General features: G+C 34.3%; 1 protein-coding gene across 1 annotated transcript; it reads left to right on the forward strand.

The window, feature by feature from the left end:
• Window positions 1–12,642: 12,642 nt before the first annotated feature.
• Window positions 12,643–17,505, forward strand: BDBG_00530 (uncharacterized protein). The gene is made up of 2 exons (XM_002629238.2): window positions 12,643–16,317; window positions 16,384–17,505. The coding sequence occupies exons 1-2, from the start codon at window positions 12,992–12,994 to the stop codon at window positions 17,012–17,014; spliced, it is 3,957 nt and encodes a 1,318-aa protein (XP_002629284.1). The 5' UTR covers window positions 12,643–12,991; the 3' UTR covers window positions 17,015–17,505.
• Window positions 17,506–18,055: the final 550 nt, after the last annotated feature.

Raw genomic sequence — 18,055 nt, forward strand, 5'->3', positions numbered from 1 at the left:
AATCTTTTCATTCTTTATTCATAGAATGACTTCTTCTTATTTTCATTCTTCAGCATATCTGTAAGAGTCAAGAAGATTCTTATGAATATAAAGATAAACTATCTATAGAAATTTACAAAGTGTAGAAAGATCTGAATCTTGTGAATACTAGTTAACTTTAGTTATCATAGAATAGTCTTAACTTATAAAGATTTCATCTGAATATCATTCACAGTGATTATATATTCTAAAAAATTAATTCAGTGAATACTGAAGTTATACTTTATAAGCTTAATATACAGTTCTATCTCATCTAAGATCTTTAATATAGTTTATACATGCTCAGTGTATTCTTTCTTCTTCATAGAGTACATTATCACATTATTCAGATATATTATTCCAAAGACATTCAGATATACACAAAGTATTTTATTAATAAAAGACTGAAATACTATGAGAATATTAGTCAAATCAAAAGATATTAATAGATATTTAAATAATCTTAGTCCAGTTCTAAAGACAGTCTTTCATTCATTCTCAGACTGTATTCACAGTTATATATATATATTAATCACATTCAGTTGTGTGAATATAACAGCTTCTGTGAAACAGTTAATCACATTCTCAATCAGAGACAGAGAATAGTAACTCTTTATAGTCTTAAAGTTCAGATTATAATAATTTACATACAATCTAAGATCTTCATTCTTCTTCTTTACTAGTATCACAGAGACTCTCACAGAGATCTGTAAAGATCAGATAAAGTCATTCTTCAGATTCTTCTTTATATAAGTTTGTAAGATCTCTGTTTTATGATGAGAGAGCTTATAAATTAATTCTCAGAAGAGTTTCTACTCTTCTATTAAATCTATTATCAGATTCTTCTTATAGTGAGATAAAAGCTCAGCTATCTTAACTGAACTTAATATTTCTACAAAATCTCAGTAATTCTCTGATATCTGAAGCTGAGTTTTCATGATCATGAAGTTCTCAGATATTTATAAAGTTATTATATAGATGAGCTTGTCTTCTCTAATTATCTCTGCAGTATTAACTGATTCTATCTCTGTGAGTAAGTCTGTTAACACTGATCAGAAGTATAAATCTGACTCATAGACAGCTATGTACAGATTGTGTCTTTAAAGTTATACAAGTTTCAACTACATATCATCTGTGATATTCATAATAATTACAGTTTTTATAAATTTTCTCCAAGTTTCAGAGAGACCTTGTAATTCAAAGATAACTCTTATAAGTCTTTCAGTTCTCAGATCTGAGTTCTCATACTCTGCTTATTCACTTCACATGCTTTGAAGATATCACAGTAATCTAAGTTTCTGAGTCTATTAATACTTTTTATACTAACAGAGTAACAGTACTACAGCACAGTCTCTCTCTATAAGTATATATTTTTATTGAGGAAGTAACAGTTTCAGATATCAGTTTCAAGACTCTTAAGAAGACTGTTACTGACTCTATTTTTAACGTCTCGAATTTCTATTTTAGTTTATTCAGACAGTTTATATAAAGATATTCTGCTTTTGAATGGATGAAGCAGAGACTCTTTTTCTTAATCTCTTTATTATACACTCTGTTTACAGAAGCTTATAAAGTCTCTCTATATTTTATCATCTTTCTTCAGTAAATCTGTTCTCTGTTATTCTGACTCTTATAAGCTGATTAACAATTTACTCTCTATAGATATATAACTCTCACAGTAATCTGTAAGTAATGAATGAGAGTCATCAGTTCTTCAGTGTTAAGAGTCTTACTTAATAGTTTCAATTGAGGATATCTTTATTCAGTCTCTTTATAAATATCATTATTCAGATCTTATTTCAGAGCTCTGTTTTCACAGATCTTAATTCATATTATAATTTTATAAAGTACTGTGACTAGTTTTATCAGATTTCTCATCTCTTTTTCTAATATTAATAATCACAGCTCAGATATTCTTTATTCAGCTTATAAAGTCTCTTAACTTATTCTTTAAATAGGTTTTAAGAATAGATCAGTAGAATCTCTTATAATTATTCACTAGATAATTCAGTCAGTTCTCAACTTCAGTGTAGTAAAGATCTGTTATTATATAGATAACAGCTTCTTCATCTTTTATATTACACAGTCAGACTTATGAGTTAATTTTAAATACAAACTGATAAAAGCTTTTATAGATTGTAATTTAATAAATAGTCTTAAGTAGTCACAGCTTAAGAAAGTTTGTTTTCAGTTTGTAAATATCTCTGAAGATTATATCTATAGACTCAGTTTAAGAGTGTTTACAGACAGTAAGCATTTCTAGAAGAAAAATAGCTTAATTTTATAAGAGATGCTCAAGAATGTTCTTAACTAAGATTGATTTATTTATGAGTGTAAGAAGTTTCTCTGTTATAGATGCAGAGAATGATGTTTTATAAGTAATTAATAAGTTCTCTGAGACTTCTTTTATAAAGAGTATTCATGATTCAAGTAACTGCTTCTGAGTATCTGTAGTACAGTTTATAGAGAGTGAAGTATATAAGTTTCTAATTCTTTCAGTTATAACAGATGATTGCTGACTGACAGAGCTTGAAATATAAGAATAAGTACTCACAGAAAATTGTTAAACTGTTTGTAGCTCAATATAATATATACTGTTAACTACTAGAAGTATTCACAGTAGAAAGATAAAATGTAAAGATTAAATATATAATAGTATTTAAGCTGAGTTATGAATAGTATTCACAAACTTCAGTCTATATAGTTGTGTGTAGCCAAGAGCGGCTAACCCTATTGATTATGTGAGAGATAGGAATAGAGGTAAAGAATCCGCGAGAAGCGGGATTTCTTACACAGAATTGAATATGAATATAATGTAAGTGTTGAAGAAATGCTTAGATACTTCTGCATATTTCAATACTTCTGATCTCACTCTCTACTCATCATAAATATTGAAAATACTCATGAAACTAAGTGTAGATGAAGATATCATTGATTCATTAACTAATCAAGATTAGTATATCAATAATCAATTGAAGAATCACATGAGACAGAAGTTTCATTTATGAATAAAGACATGTAAATCAGTGTTACATATATCTGACAATATTATCAGACATCTTAATATTCTGTTCAGAGATACTGCTACACAGTAGAAAGTATTAGATTGATTACAGAGTGCTTAACAGAGAAATACTTCTCTCACTACATTTATTCCTGACTTTAATACCAAGATTCTAGAAGCAGATGATCAATCTTAAAAGAATTGAATGAAGATTAGCAAGCTCAAGAAGACACTAACTTTCAAACTCTTACAAACTCTTATAAGTGCAGATAAAGACCTGACATATGAAGGCTTCTGCATACAACTTCAGAATTGAATGATTATCTTATCAAGCTTAAGAGTATACAGAACAGCAGCAGAAGACATTACATCTCAGTCACTCATACACCTGCACAGAAGAATACTAATAATAATACAGATATCATGAATTGAGTAGACTTGAATATCTCTATATAAGCAAGAGTCTTCACTATCTGAACAGGCTTCTGAGTTTCTGAGATTGCTTCTGAAGAAGCTGTCAATTGATATGAAGAAGAAATATGCATTAACTGTAACTGATCAGAACATATTACTTTTCACTGCTGATCAGTCTACATGCCTTCTCATTTAAAAGACTAATCAGTGTCTGTCTGCATCAATCACATTAAATTAGAGAAAGATTCAGAAGATAACTATGAGAATATCTTAGTTAAACAGGGAAAATATTAGCTTCTATTCAAATTTGCAAGCAGGGGCTTGAAGAGGTCAGATGATAATAATTTAAAGAGAAAATGACAATGAATGTGATTCTTATATCTACTGTAGTAAATAACATGTATAATATGAAAGCCATGGTAGACAGCAGAATATGTCACTGTGTAGTGATTAAATCTTCAGTCATAAGACACTGTAACCTTCAGTGTATTCTCTTATCAAGATCTCAACTTCTTGCAGAATTTCATGATTCAAAAGATATCTGCATCTGTTACATGATGAAACTAAGTATAGATGTCAGAAAACATTAATATAAAGATACTTATATATATAAAGTTAATAATCTTGACTATAATCTTATATTAGAACTTGTCTGACTATCTGAACAAGGCATCTTATTGAATGCTTGAAACAGGAGTTTAATATTCTCTAATAATGATTGAATTCATGAAGATGATATTTATAAGACTATAAATTTTACACAGATCTCTGTCAATGCATATGAAATGCTCTGAAAGAGCTTCTCATGAAGTCACTGATAACAGAATCATGTGACAATCTATTTCATCAATCTGGTTAATATCAAAAAAGCTCTAGAAAAGTTATTCTTTATTACAATAACAGATTCTCATATGAAACTCTCTTAATAATATCATAAATATCTAGATGTCTTTCAATAAGACAACATTATAAATCTACTCTCTTTATGAGATTCAGAAATGAATCACAGTATGATGTTAGAAAAGAAGAATGATAAGAATTTTAAATCACTGTGAGACTCTCTTTATAATATGTTCTGAGATGAACTTCTTCTTCTTCAGAAGACACTTAATAATATGTTAAATAAGAAATTCATATATATTAGTAACTCTTTCACTGCAACTTCTATTCTCTTTGCAAAGAAATCAGATAAAGAACTCTGATTCTGTGTGAACTATTAAGAACTGAGTAGATTAGTAAAGAAAGACTGCTATCTCTTATCTGTTATCAATGAAACTCTAACTTGTATTGAACAAGCTCAATGATTTATAAAGCTAGATATCATCATTGCTTTTCATAAGATTCATATCACTGAAGAAGATGAGTGACTTACAGTATTCTGAACAAAATACAGTCTCTTTGAATAAGTAGTCACATCTTTTGATTGACTAACACTCTCAGTACATTTCAGAAATATATCAACTGAGTACTTCAAGACTTTCTTGATGAATTTGTATCTACTTATCTTGATAACATTCTCATTTTTACTGATGAGTTCAGAAAAGAATATCAATAGCATGTACAAAGAGTACTATAATAACTATGAGAAGCAGAACTACTGATAGACATAGACAAGTGCGATTTTGAAGTTAAGAGTATAAAATATCTAGGTTTTATGTAGCGGGCTACGCCTGATTAATAGACTATTTCATTACTAGACTGACCGCTGAGATCATAAATTTCACATTTAATTTCATTTAGTCTGGTCTCATACATTTCTTAGTGTGAATCCCGCTGGGACTAGTCATTAAAAAAACATGAAAAGTGACTATATATCAGATCTCAAAATGAAATCATGACTTGAAAAAAATGAGAAAGTAGTTTCATTTAATCTTATTTAGTTCTATTCTTGATATAAAGTGACTATTTTTAAACATTTTAAGGTTTTTTTAGACTATTTTTAATTTTTTAAAAAGTAATGCTTTTTGATAACACTCAAATGAGATTTAAAGTCATTTAAAGTAATAAAAATAATTTAAATTGAGAAGTGAAAATCATGATCTCATTTGAAAAATGTGATAAGAGTAGACAGTAAGTCTCACTGAGACAGTATGAGACTACTATCTAATGTTAAAACTGTGTAATGAGATCAGTTGAATTGATAATAAGACTATCAAAAATTCTGGTTCTGGTCTCAGACACGGTCACACGGACAGTCCATTCATTACACTTCATAGATTTCTGCTGAAAGCTCCGATTCTCGGTCGCTGATTCTCAGCTGAAGAACTTATGAAGTTTCTATTCTTCTGCTCTAAGCTTCACTTTGTACATATATAGATATTCACTTGTTTCTATTCTTTCACTCTGAAGTGCTACTGTATACATGTATAAGTATCTGCTCTAATCAGTGATTCTCATACTTTCTCTTTTATTTTTCTTTTCTAATGTTTTTTACTTTGTATTATAAGATCTATAAATATTATACTGATCTATTCAGTGTAGGCCTCTTACACTTGAAAAATGTTCATCATCTTCTTATTAGAAATGATTACTCATCGAGCTATTTAAACACATAATAACATCTAAGAAATAAGGAAATAAACAATTAGTTAAGCAGATACTGAGTCTCTAGATAGAAGCTTGCTCACCAGTTGTCCTGGCTCAGTAACAAGATCTCATGAAGAGAACAAGATCTTACAAGAGAACATCAGTGAAAGACCTGAGAGTTCTAACATCTTAGATGTATGAGATATTCATATGATTACACTTCTTTCAATTCCACAGATAATATACATCTGATGAATGATATAGCTATGTCTACTGATAACATGAAAGAACTCTTAAACGCGAGCATAGACGCAGTGCCACAGTGGCTCTGAGCAATGTTGAAATTACAATAACAATAGATAGCTGATATGCATGCAACTTAACAATGCTAATATAAAGAAATTCAACAATTGTCTTAACAAGGAATCTCTACACAGATAATTTCAACAATGATCGAATCAGAGATAATATGAACACTGAAGAAATATTTAGATGCTTCTGTATATTTTAATGCTTCTGATCTCACTCTCTATTCATTATGAAGATTGAAAATGCTTGTGAAACTAAGTATAGATAAAGATATCATTGATTTATTAACTAATCAAGATTGATATATTAATAGTCAATTGACAGATTGCATGAGACACAAGTTTCATTCATGAATAGAGATATGTGAATCAGTGTTGCATACATCTGATAATATTATCAAACATCTCAATATTCTGTTCTGAGACACTGCTATGCAACAGAAGATATAAGATTGATTACAGAGTATCTGACAGAGAAATACTTCTCTCACAATATTTCTCCCTAATTATAACATCAAGATTCTAGAAGCAGGTGATCAATCTTGAGAGAATTCAATGAAGATTAACATACTCAAGAAGATACTAACTTTCAAACTTCTACAGACTCTTATAAGCATAGACAAAGACCAGACTTATGAAGGCTTCTGCATACAACTCCAGACATTAAATGACTGTCATATCAAGCTTAAGAGTATACAGAACAGCAGTAGAAGACATTACATCTCAGTTACTTATACATCTACATCAAAGAACAATAATGCAGACGTCATGAATTCAGTAGACTTAAATGTCTATATATGAACAAGAGTCTTCATTATCTAAGCTAGGTTTCAAGTTCCCAGAATCACTTCTGAAGAAGTCACTGATTGATGTTAATAAGAGATGTGTATTAATTATAACTGATTACAATATATTACTTTGAACTGCTGATCAGCCTATATGTCTTCTTATTTAAAAGAAAGATCAAGGTGAGTGATCTGCATCAATCATATTGCATTGAAGAAAGATTCAGAAGATAACTATAAGAACATCTCAGTAAAACAGGGAAAAGATTTACTTCTGTTCAAATTCATAAGAAGAAGTTTGAAGAGATTGAATAACAACAATTTAAAGAGAAAATGACAATGAGTACAATTCTTATATTTACTGTAATGAATAGTATGTATAATATGAAAGTCATGATTAGACTGTCCGTGTGACCGTGTCTGAGACCAGGATCAGAATTTTTGATAGTTCTGTTATCAATTCAACTGATCTCATTACACAGTTTTAACATTAGATAGTAGTCTCATACTGTCTCAGTGAAACTTACTGTTTACTCTTGTCACATTTTTCAAATAAGATCATGATTTTCACTTCTCAATTTAAATTATTTTTATCACTTTAAATGACTTTAAATCTCATTTGAGTGTTATCAAAAAGCATTACTTTTTAAAAAATTAAAAATAGTCTAAAAAATATCTTAAAATGTCTAAAAATAGTCACTTTATGCCAAGAATGAAACTAAATGAGACTAAATGAGACTACTTTCTCATTTTTTTCAAGTTCTGATTTCATTTTGAGATCTGATATATAGTCACTTTGTATGTTTTTTTAATGATTAGTCCCAGCGGGATTCATGCCAAGAAATGTATGAGATCATATCAAATGAAATCAAATATGAAATTTATGATCTCAGCAGTCAGTCTTGTTATGATAGATAGCAGTCTATGCTACTATATAATAATTAAATCTTCAGTCATAAGACATCATAACCTTCAGTCTATTCTATTATCAAAACCTTGACTGCTTGCAGAATTTAATGATTCAAAAGATATTTGCATCTGTTACGTGATAAAACTGAATATAGATGTTGAAGAACATCAATATGAAGATGCTTATATATATGAAGTTGACAATCTTGATTATAATCTTATGCTAGAACTTGTCTGACTATCTGAACAAGGCATCTTATTGAATGCTTAAAACAGAAGCTTGATATTTTCTAACAATAATAGAATTCATGAAGATGATATTCACAAGACTATGAATCTGACACAGATCTCTGTCAATGCTTATAAAATACTCTGAAAAAGAAGTCACTGATAGCAGAATTATGTGATAATCTATTTCATCAGTCTGACTGATATCAAGACAGCTCTAGAAAGGTTATTCTGTACTATAATAACAGATTTTCACACAAAACTCTCTTAACAGTATCATGAATATCTAGATATCTTCTGATAAGATAACATTATAAATATACCTCTCTTACAAGACTCAGAAGTGAATCACAGTATCAAGTTGAAAAAGAAGAATGATAAGAATTCTGAATCACTGTGAGACTCTCTCTATAATATGTTCTGAGATGAACTTCTTCTTCTTCAGAAGACACTCAATAACCTGTTGAATTAATAATTCATATATTAGTAACTCTTCTCCTGCAGCTCTTATTCTCTTTATAAAGAAGTCAGATACAGAACTTCAATTCTGTGTGAACTATCAAGATCTGAACAGATTGATAAATAAAGACTGTTATTTCTTATCTCTTATCAATGAAACTCTAGCATGCATCAGATGAGCTCAATAATTTATAAAACTAGATATTATTACTGTGTATAAGATTTGTATCACTGAAGAAGATAAATAACTTACAGTATTCTGAACATGATATGATCTCTTTGAATGAATAGTAACACTCTTTGAACTGACTAATGCTCTCAGTACATTTCAGAAGTATATTAACTAAGCACTCTGAGATTTTTCTTGATAAGTTTGCATCTGTCTATCTTGATAACATTCTCATCTTCACTGATGAATTCAGAAAAGAATATTAAGAACATGTATTCAGAATATTACAATAACTATAAGAAGCAGAACTATTAATAGATATAGATAAGTGTGATTTTGAAGTTAAGAGTATAAAATATCTAGGCTTTATTATAGAAGCTGGCAAGGAAATCTGAATGAATTTTGAGAAGATCTCTGCTATTCTTGAATAAAAGGTCTTATACACTGTGAAAGATGTATGAAGCGGCATTAAATTTGCCCACTTCTATTAGTGATTTATATAAAACTTCTCTGATATTGTGAGATCACTTACAGAACTCACTAAGAACAACTGAGTATTTCAATAGTGAGTGAATACTGAAGCTGCATTCTCATGAATAAAGAAGATATTCATTAATATCTCTCTGTTAATAATATTTAACTCTGACTGTGAAACAGTTGTTAAAGCTGACTTCTCTGACTATATTACAGAGAAAGCTATATTACAATATAATAATGAAGATGTCTTATAATTATACATCTTCATGTCTAAGAAGTTGAGCCCTGCTGAATACAACTATGAGATCTATGACAAGACACTTCTTGTAATAGTATATTATCTAGAAGAATGAGACTCTAAACTCTGAAGTGTCTTCAAATTTGAGATACTTACAGATTATCAGAATCTCAAGCATTTCATAATTATCTATAAGCTTACTGAATATCAGATATGATGATCTGAGCTATTAAACTGTTTTCATTTCACTATACACTATCATCTTAGCAGTCAGAACTCAATGACAGATATTCTCTTATAATAAGAGTAAGATATATCTTTTAATGTAACAGACATCTGCTGAATAAACTAAGAACATCAGCTCTTAAATCTGAAGAGAATAGTTAATCAAGATGAAATAACTTATGACACTATACATACTTCTCTGATTAGAACATTCTCTCTCTTAACTGTCGCTTACACTGATACTGATATCTTAACTTCTTCTGAATCTATACTGAATGAACTGTGATATATAACAGTTCAGACTAATGAACTTCTTCAGACTCTCATTAAAGCAGTATAATAAGAAGTGTCTCAATTCTCTTCAGAACTATATATAAAGACTGACATCTTGAAATATTCAATTGATGATAATAACACTTTGTAATTCTGTGAACAATGTTAAGTCTCTCAGTTCAAACCTCTATGCACTTCAATAATGTAAGAGATGTATAATTTATGTATAATCAATCATCTGAGTTGTGAATAACTGCATTAAATAGTTTCTTAAGAATTCTACTGATCTGAGATATTGAACAGTATCAGATGCTTTGTCTGAAACTGCAACTATTATTCTTCTATTATCTTGTGAAAGAACTGTAGAAAAGACCTACTGAAATCACTTAATATTTCTGATAGAATCTGATGAGATATAGTAATTGACTTTGCTGTTAATCTCTCTGAGAGTAAGAGTTATAAGAATATTCTGATTATCACTGACTGATTGAGTAAAGATATAATATTAGAATCTTGTACTATGATGAATACTAAACAAGTTACTGAAGCCTTTCTATAAAGTTCATTCTATTGAATATATGACTTACTGAGATCTATAGTATCTGATCAGAGCTGTCAATTTATAAGCACTCTCTGAATAAGAATCTGTCAAGTTCTCAAGATTACACACTGTTTATTAACTGTCTATCACTCTGAGACTGATAATATATTAGAATAAAAAATTCAGACTGTAAAGAACTACCTTTGTAAGTTCTGCAATTATTCATAGAATAATTGATATGATCTTCTTCTATATACAGAGATTACTATCAATGATTAAGATGCTATTTTAATAGATATACATCTGTTCTTTCTTACACACAGTTATCACATGAAGATATTGAATCTTCTAGAGATTATATATTTCACATTGAATCTCTGCAGTCTGATTCAGATCACTGATAATATAGTAATAAAGCTCTGAGATACTTATAACTGAGCAGAAGCATTTATAATAAGTGTTAAACAAGATTAAGAAGATCAAATCAATGTTTATCAAGATCTCACTGAGTAATATAAGATAGAAGATCTGATGTGATTAAATCTTAAGAATATATAAATCACACACTCATTTCATACACTGAATCATCATCATATCAAGTATAAAGTGATAGAAGTTCTAGACAGTTATAACTACTATCTTAACATATCATCAGAGATTTATAATGTCATTTATATAAGCTTACTTCATCACACTGTCACTGATCTGTTTTCTTCTCAGCGGATTTTCAACTGACAGTCATCAGAAATCATAGAAGAAGATAATAAACTTAAATAAGAGATTGAAGATATTCTTGATAAGAGACTCTGCAGCTGCAGCTAACTAGACTGGCCGCTGAAATCATGAATTGCATATTTGATTTCATTTGATCTGATTTCATACATTTCTTGATATGAATCCTGCTGAGACTAGGTATTAAAAAAACATGCAAAGTAACTATATATCAGATCTCAGAATGAAACCATGACTTGAAAAAAATGAGAAAGTGATCTCATTTGATTTCATTTAGTCTTATTCTTAGCATAAAGTTACTATTTTTAGATATTTTGAGGTTTTTTTTAGACTATTTTTAATTTTTTAAAAAGTAACACTTTTTGATAACACTCAAATGAGATTTAAAGTGATTTAAAGTGTTAAAAATAATTTAAATTGAGAAGTGAAAATCATGATCTCATTTGAAAAATGTAATAAGAGTAGACAGAAAGTCTCACTGAGATAGTATAAGACTACTACTAATGTTAAAACCATGTAATAAGATCAGTTGAATTGATAATAAGACTATTAAAAATTCTGGTTCTGATCTCAGATATAATTATACAGTCAGTCTACAGCTGATAATATTCTATGAAATAAATCAGCTATAATTGTCTAATCTGAACTCTGAGTTCTGTATTATCTGAGATCACAGCTCTTGATCAATGAGAACTATTCATAATCTCACTTCAGAAGAGAGAGAACTAATATGACAGACTGTATCTAAATAATTATATAGACTATTTCATTACACTTTATAGATTCTCACTGAAAGCTCTGATTCTTAATCACTGATTCTCAGCTGAAAAACTCACAGAATTTCTATTCTTTCACTCTGAAGCTTCATTATGTATATTATTATATATATATATAAATATTTACTCTAATCTGATTCTTATACTTTCTCTTTCTTTTTCTTCTCTAACATTTTTCACTTTGATATTATAAGATCTATATATTATAATGATTTATTCACTGTAGATCTCTTACAGTTTTCTTTTAAAAACTATATAAATATACTGATTGATAGATTTAGAGAAAATAAAATATCTTCAGTAAAAAGTAAGAGTCTTTCTGAAAAAGATATACTACTCTTGTCAAAATATTAATATAATATTTTAAAAAGAAAAATATGCCATCTGAGCTATAACCTGTAGAATAGTTGAACCTTGTATTGATAGATCTATCTACAAAGAGCTTAATATAGTGGTTGGTCACGTGATCTGGCAAGATCGCCACAGCCAATAGCCGCAACGGCCGTAACGGCCAACAATATATTCGTGGATCACAAAGCCAAGCGCCCTTGCGGTATGTTGCCTTGGCAACCAAACGCCTGGCATCAACAAGTAGGCTTCGATCAACCCTGGTTCATCCATCACTTTGCAACATCCACTCTAACAACGACGATTTCACCTCAGCAATCTTCCACATTAACTGTTAGTTAATACCACTACGTATCCAATCTCTTATTTTATTTATCTTGTTCCTTTTTGATATTGCATTCCTTTCATCTACAGCTTGGTATTGATTGCTTGCTGCCTGCCGTATGCCGAATTTACAGAACCAAGCTTCATGCTATCAGCCACGAAACTATCGAGGCTCTGCCAATTTCTACCGATATACTGCATCCAGATTTCCTCAATACCGTATAATTAGTCCTCAATATGCCCCCTAGAACCGCAGCAGTTCCCACCCCAGCTAGCCCTCCAAAACGAATGACTCGCTCGAGGTCAGCTCGAAATATGGGGATTTCTGAGGCGCCAGTCACAACAGTACGAAAAGAGAAAACGACAGCCGAAAAAACAGCTGCCCCAGCAAGAGGGAGGCCGAGAACCAAGACAGCGGATGCCCCCACCGCGACGAAGCCAGCCACGAGGAGAAAGGTTGCCAGTGCGGCATCCAATACGGACGGAGTCGACTTGAAGAAACAGCCAGTCAAACGAGGAAGAAAGAGAGTGCAGGAAGAGGTCCAAGATACCAGTGCTATTGATGGTGACACTAGCGATGATGAGATGGACATTGTGACCGTGAAGGCAACGCCGAAAACGGCGCCTTCGAGCAAAACAGCGTCTGCCTCAAAAGCTTCAATTGGGAAGGCTAGGAAAGCTGCACCAGCTCTTACAAGGAAAGATCAAGAGGAGGATATCAATGTCAAGGATGATGATGACGATGACGACGAGCTGGCACATCCAGAACTACCGAAACGAGCGCCAGGAAGGCGAAAAGCTACATCCACCAGCAGGAAAAGTAAACCTGCAGCCACCCAGAGCTCCGAGAAAGCCTCAGTAGGACGACCGAGAAAAGCAGCTACGGTGACGGTAGACGATGGCAAGAAGGGAACAAGCAAGACAATACATATTTCAGCTGCGTCCCTGGCCGCTTCGTCCGCTACCTCCAGAGCTCGAATAGCAGCGAGCACAGTCCCAAGGAGGATAGTTACTTTCCTTGACATGGCCACAGACTCAGACAAAGAAAACCAGCCAATCCCTTCGTCGACGACCAGTGAGCCGAAACAGAAAATTAAGATTGGCATCAAGGCTAAACCCGTTCGAAAAACCACTCCGGCATCTGACGAACGGAATTCTGCCGTTCATACAAGAGAGGACAGAAAAAAGGACCCTCTCTCCCCGAAAAAAACCACCCAGGTTGCCAGATCCGGCTCCTCTGCTAGTTCGGCGGATGATGCTGAATATCTTGATTTAGGCTGGCCTCTACCGCGGATTTCGTGTCACAACGGATCTCCAACAAAGCGAGATCCACAGAGGCAGTTCGATTCTCCTGCTAAAAGAATGAATTTTGTATCTCCCAGAAAACAATCCTCACAAGTTCCTCTGTTGCCGCAGGGAACTCAAAATGAACAACCTTTGTTCGCCTTTTCCATTCAAGACACAATTTCAGCCGATTCGGTAATGTTATCCTCGCCGGCAAGAAAGCTTCCCCCATCCCCATTTAAGGAATCAATGAGCGATTCACCTCGACGTGCCCCATTCCAGCCTGCGGCATTGCCGTCTTGTGCCGAAGCAGTCGATAACGGAGAGTATTCTCCGTTGAAAATCTCACCAAAGAAGGGCAATCTTGGTTCATCCTTCCCCCATTCACCATTCAAGTCCACATCAACTCCATCCAAAGGCAAACCGACCTTATTACAAAGCCCAGCGAAACGACCACCCTTACCAGTTAAGTTTCTGAGTGGCAGCATAAGCGGAGAGACGCCAACTTCGGAATCTATAACTTCTGTACGAAGTGAAGAGACCTCTCCATACCATATCAAGACATCTGTGCCACTGGAGAAATCCTCCACCCAGCTATTTGATCACGCTGCCACAGAAGACCTCAAGAACGATGATGTCTTTACCGATTGCACCTTTGCTTTTGGAAAGAGAGTTCTTGAAGCCAGACACTCATTGGGGGTACCTAGTGAAGTTGTGGCTCGTCCAATTTTGGAGGAGGCCAGTGATGAGTCCCATGTGACGGCTCGAGCACAGGAGCTGGATGACCCATTTGTTATTACAGAACTCACATCAACATCTTCTACCCCAGTGAGTAGGTATGAGATTTGTAACCCAGATTCAAGTGTCGAGTCTGGAAGAAGTTACAATTGCATTCCACCGGCTGCGCCCTCCCCACCAGTATTCATAGCGAAAAGCCCCGCTCAGTTCGTATATCGTCACGACATAGCTGAGGAATCGGAAGATGAACTCATGGGAGGTGCTAGCCCATTGAAACTGAACAATTTTCAATCACGACGCGAAACTCTTTTTGGTACCACTGGTGAATATGATTTAAGAATCACAGACGAAGGCTCTGAAGAGAAATTGGGATTTACTCCCTTGGTCGAACGACTGAGCCAGTGGGGCTCCATCACTCGCGTAACGCGACGCTCCTCCAGGATTCAAGGGACAGGAGTATTTTCACCAGTGAAGCCAAGTGAGGCCGTTAAGCAGGAGGATGGTGAGAGACACGACGGAGTTGAGAACGTGCCCCAGCATCTCGTGTTTAGGCTCTCTACTCCTTCCGGCTTTGCAATAACTGCTTTCTTTGAAGACCAAATGGCTGTGCACCACCATGAAAGCATTGATAGAGCTATCACGGCTGCCGATTTAAACAGTGACGTGTCCAGAGAGAACAGTGAGAGCACAATGGGTCAGCTGCTTGACGACGATGACATGCATATAACGCCAGAAATACGCGAAGATGAAGAAGGCGATGACGAAGTTTACGGTGATGAGAACGCCGCGCCTTCCGAGTCCACCGTTCCAATCGATCCCCGACTCATCGACCAGGATGTAAGCCATGGTGAACATCTGGATCGAGTCGAGAAGGGGAACTCAGTCCCACTTCCCATGTCTGTCACTCCAGTTCGCTCCCGCGTGTTTCCTCGTACGATACATACGGTCTCGAAAGTCCCGCTGAGACCTGATGGCGACTGTTCTGTGCTTAAAGTTCCCCGCAAAAGGAGTCGTTCCCTTTCTTCTTCGCCTAGAAAGAATTCCACTTTACAATTGGGAAAGAGTAAAGTTCTACCATCGCTTTCCCCACGCAAAGGAAGGACAAGTCTAAAACCAAATGGTGGCGACATTTCCGAATGCGAAGCCGAATCGGAGCAACCAGATGCAACCCCAGTTAAATATAACACATCACCATGGCCTCAATCTTCTGGGGGTTGCGCGACAAGGTCTCCGAGCAAACACAATTCCACCAATGATAAAGTCCTACAAGGGGCCGTTGTTTTTACAGACGTGCACACTGCCGAAGGGGCTGACGCGAGCGGAATATTTGTTGAACTTCTTATCCAAATGGGGGCCAGATGTGTCAAGTCGTGGTCCTGGAATCCACAAGCAAGCCTATCTCCCGTGGACGGTGTCGATCCCAGGGAGGGAAAAGTAGGCATTACACATGTTGTCTTCAAGGACGGCGGAGTCAGAACATTAGAAAAGGTTAGGGAAGCTAACGGACTTGTGAAATGTGTTGGAGTTGGCTGGGTTCTTGAGTATGTCTATATCCCCTGTTCATCTGTTACACGCACTGCTGAAAAACTAACAACACCGCCCCACAGTTGTGAGCGCAAAGGCAAATGGCTCGATGAGATCAATTACAGCGTGGATGTGAGTTTAGTACCTCGCGGTGGCCAGAAGCGCAGAAAGAGCATGGAGCCAAGAGCACTCAGCAATATGAACGGGAGTATTATCAAGCTTGACTCGTCCACATCTTCCAACAGTGGAAAACGCAATGGAGCCAATCGCGAAACATTCCACGAGTTGATGCGCGTCTCTCCAACACCCTCGTCATCAAGACGGGAGACGAGGGAATGGGGGAGCCCAGAGTTACAACAACAGCAGCACTTTGCTACTCGATCAACACCCACAAATCCCTCCCGGTCCACAGCTCTGTCCCCAACTTCTGCAGCAGAGACACCCACCACTCCTGATTTCAACTACGCCTTTGATTTTGATGGTGTCTCTGCGCCGTCACCTATCACTCCATACTACCCATCGCAGGGAACCCAGTGGGCTCAGCAGACCTGCCCCCCCAAACAGCTGAGACAGGGTCTCTTCGATGATAATGGGCGTGGCGATAGTCAAATGAGTGAAGGGTTGAGAATCAGGTTACAGGCGGCTAGGAGGAGGAGTTTGGTTTGGAAACCGAAGGTTGGTAGTCCTCTTGGGCGGCCGGGAATGAAGTTGTAAGAGTTGTTCTCTTATTATTATGGGGAGCAGCTAGAGTTGTGTAAATTTTTATTCTCTTGGAATCTTGGGATTATTATTTTTGGGGTTGTTTATTCGTTGTCTCAGTGTTTTCAGAGCCAGGACCTTTTTGCGTTGGACTCTAACCGTGCCTAATTGCGACTTACTATCATTAGTGATCGCGCCCCAGTGTAACTGTAATATCACTGCAACTGTAATATTTTCAATTATCATCATTCTTCATCTTCAAATATTCATTAATCATTACCATCATGCTTAAATCATTTAAATGCACTGAAGCTCAGCATCAAAATGCCATTGACATATTAAGACCAAATTCAAAATTAAAAATCATCAAGATAGTATATGAATTTCAAGTTGTATATATAATTTTCATTGAATGAGTGAAAGAAAATAAATCAAGAATTATAAGAGTTTCACTGAATTGAATATTAAATAACAGTTTTCAGAAGAAAACTCTTTGCCCCGATGGCCGAATGGTTAATGCAGCCACCCGGTAGCGCCTTGGTGTGGGAAACCAAGGCATGTGGGTTCAAAACCCGCAGGGGATACATTAAATCCAGAACCCAAGCACCTCAGGTTTCTAATAAATACAGAGATGTACAAATCACTTCAATAAATCACTCTATATTCCTGGGCTGAAAAGTTATTATTGTATGTATCTAATTATCACTTCTTTGTATTTTTCTATGTTCTTGTTATCTTGGCATGGTCTTAAAACCTGTATTTTCTTCTGTATAACCAACACTTGACCTGTATTTAACATCATGCAAGGACTCATTATAAGCTCTGCTTGCATATAAGTATAATGAAAGAACAATAATAATAATAATAATATAATAAGAAAACTCTTCAAAGATCAATAATAAATTTAAATACTAATTTTTATTCTCTTATTATTAAGTATATTAAAACTGCTGTGAATTATATATTAATTTTTTATTATTCTAATTTCAATATCATTGCTTCAGCTGTAAATAAAACATAAGTATATTAATTCACAAATTATCTATCAGAGTATAG

This window comes from Blastomyces gilchristii (assembly GCF_000003855.2).
Source record: "Blastomyces gilchristii SLH14081 genomic scaffold supercont1.1, whole genome shotgun sequence".
Classification (NCBI taxonomy): domain Eukaryota; kingdom Fungi; phylum Ascomycota; class Eurotiomycetes; order Onygenales; family Ajellomycetaceae; genus Blastomyces; species Blastomyces gilchristii.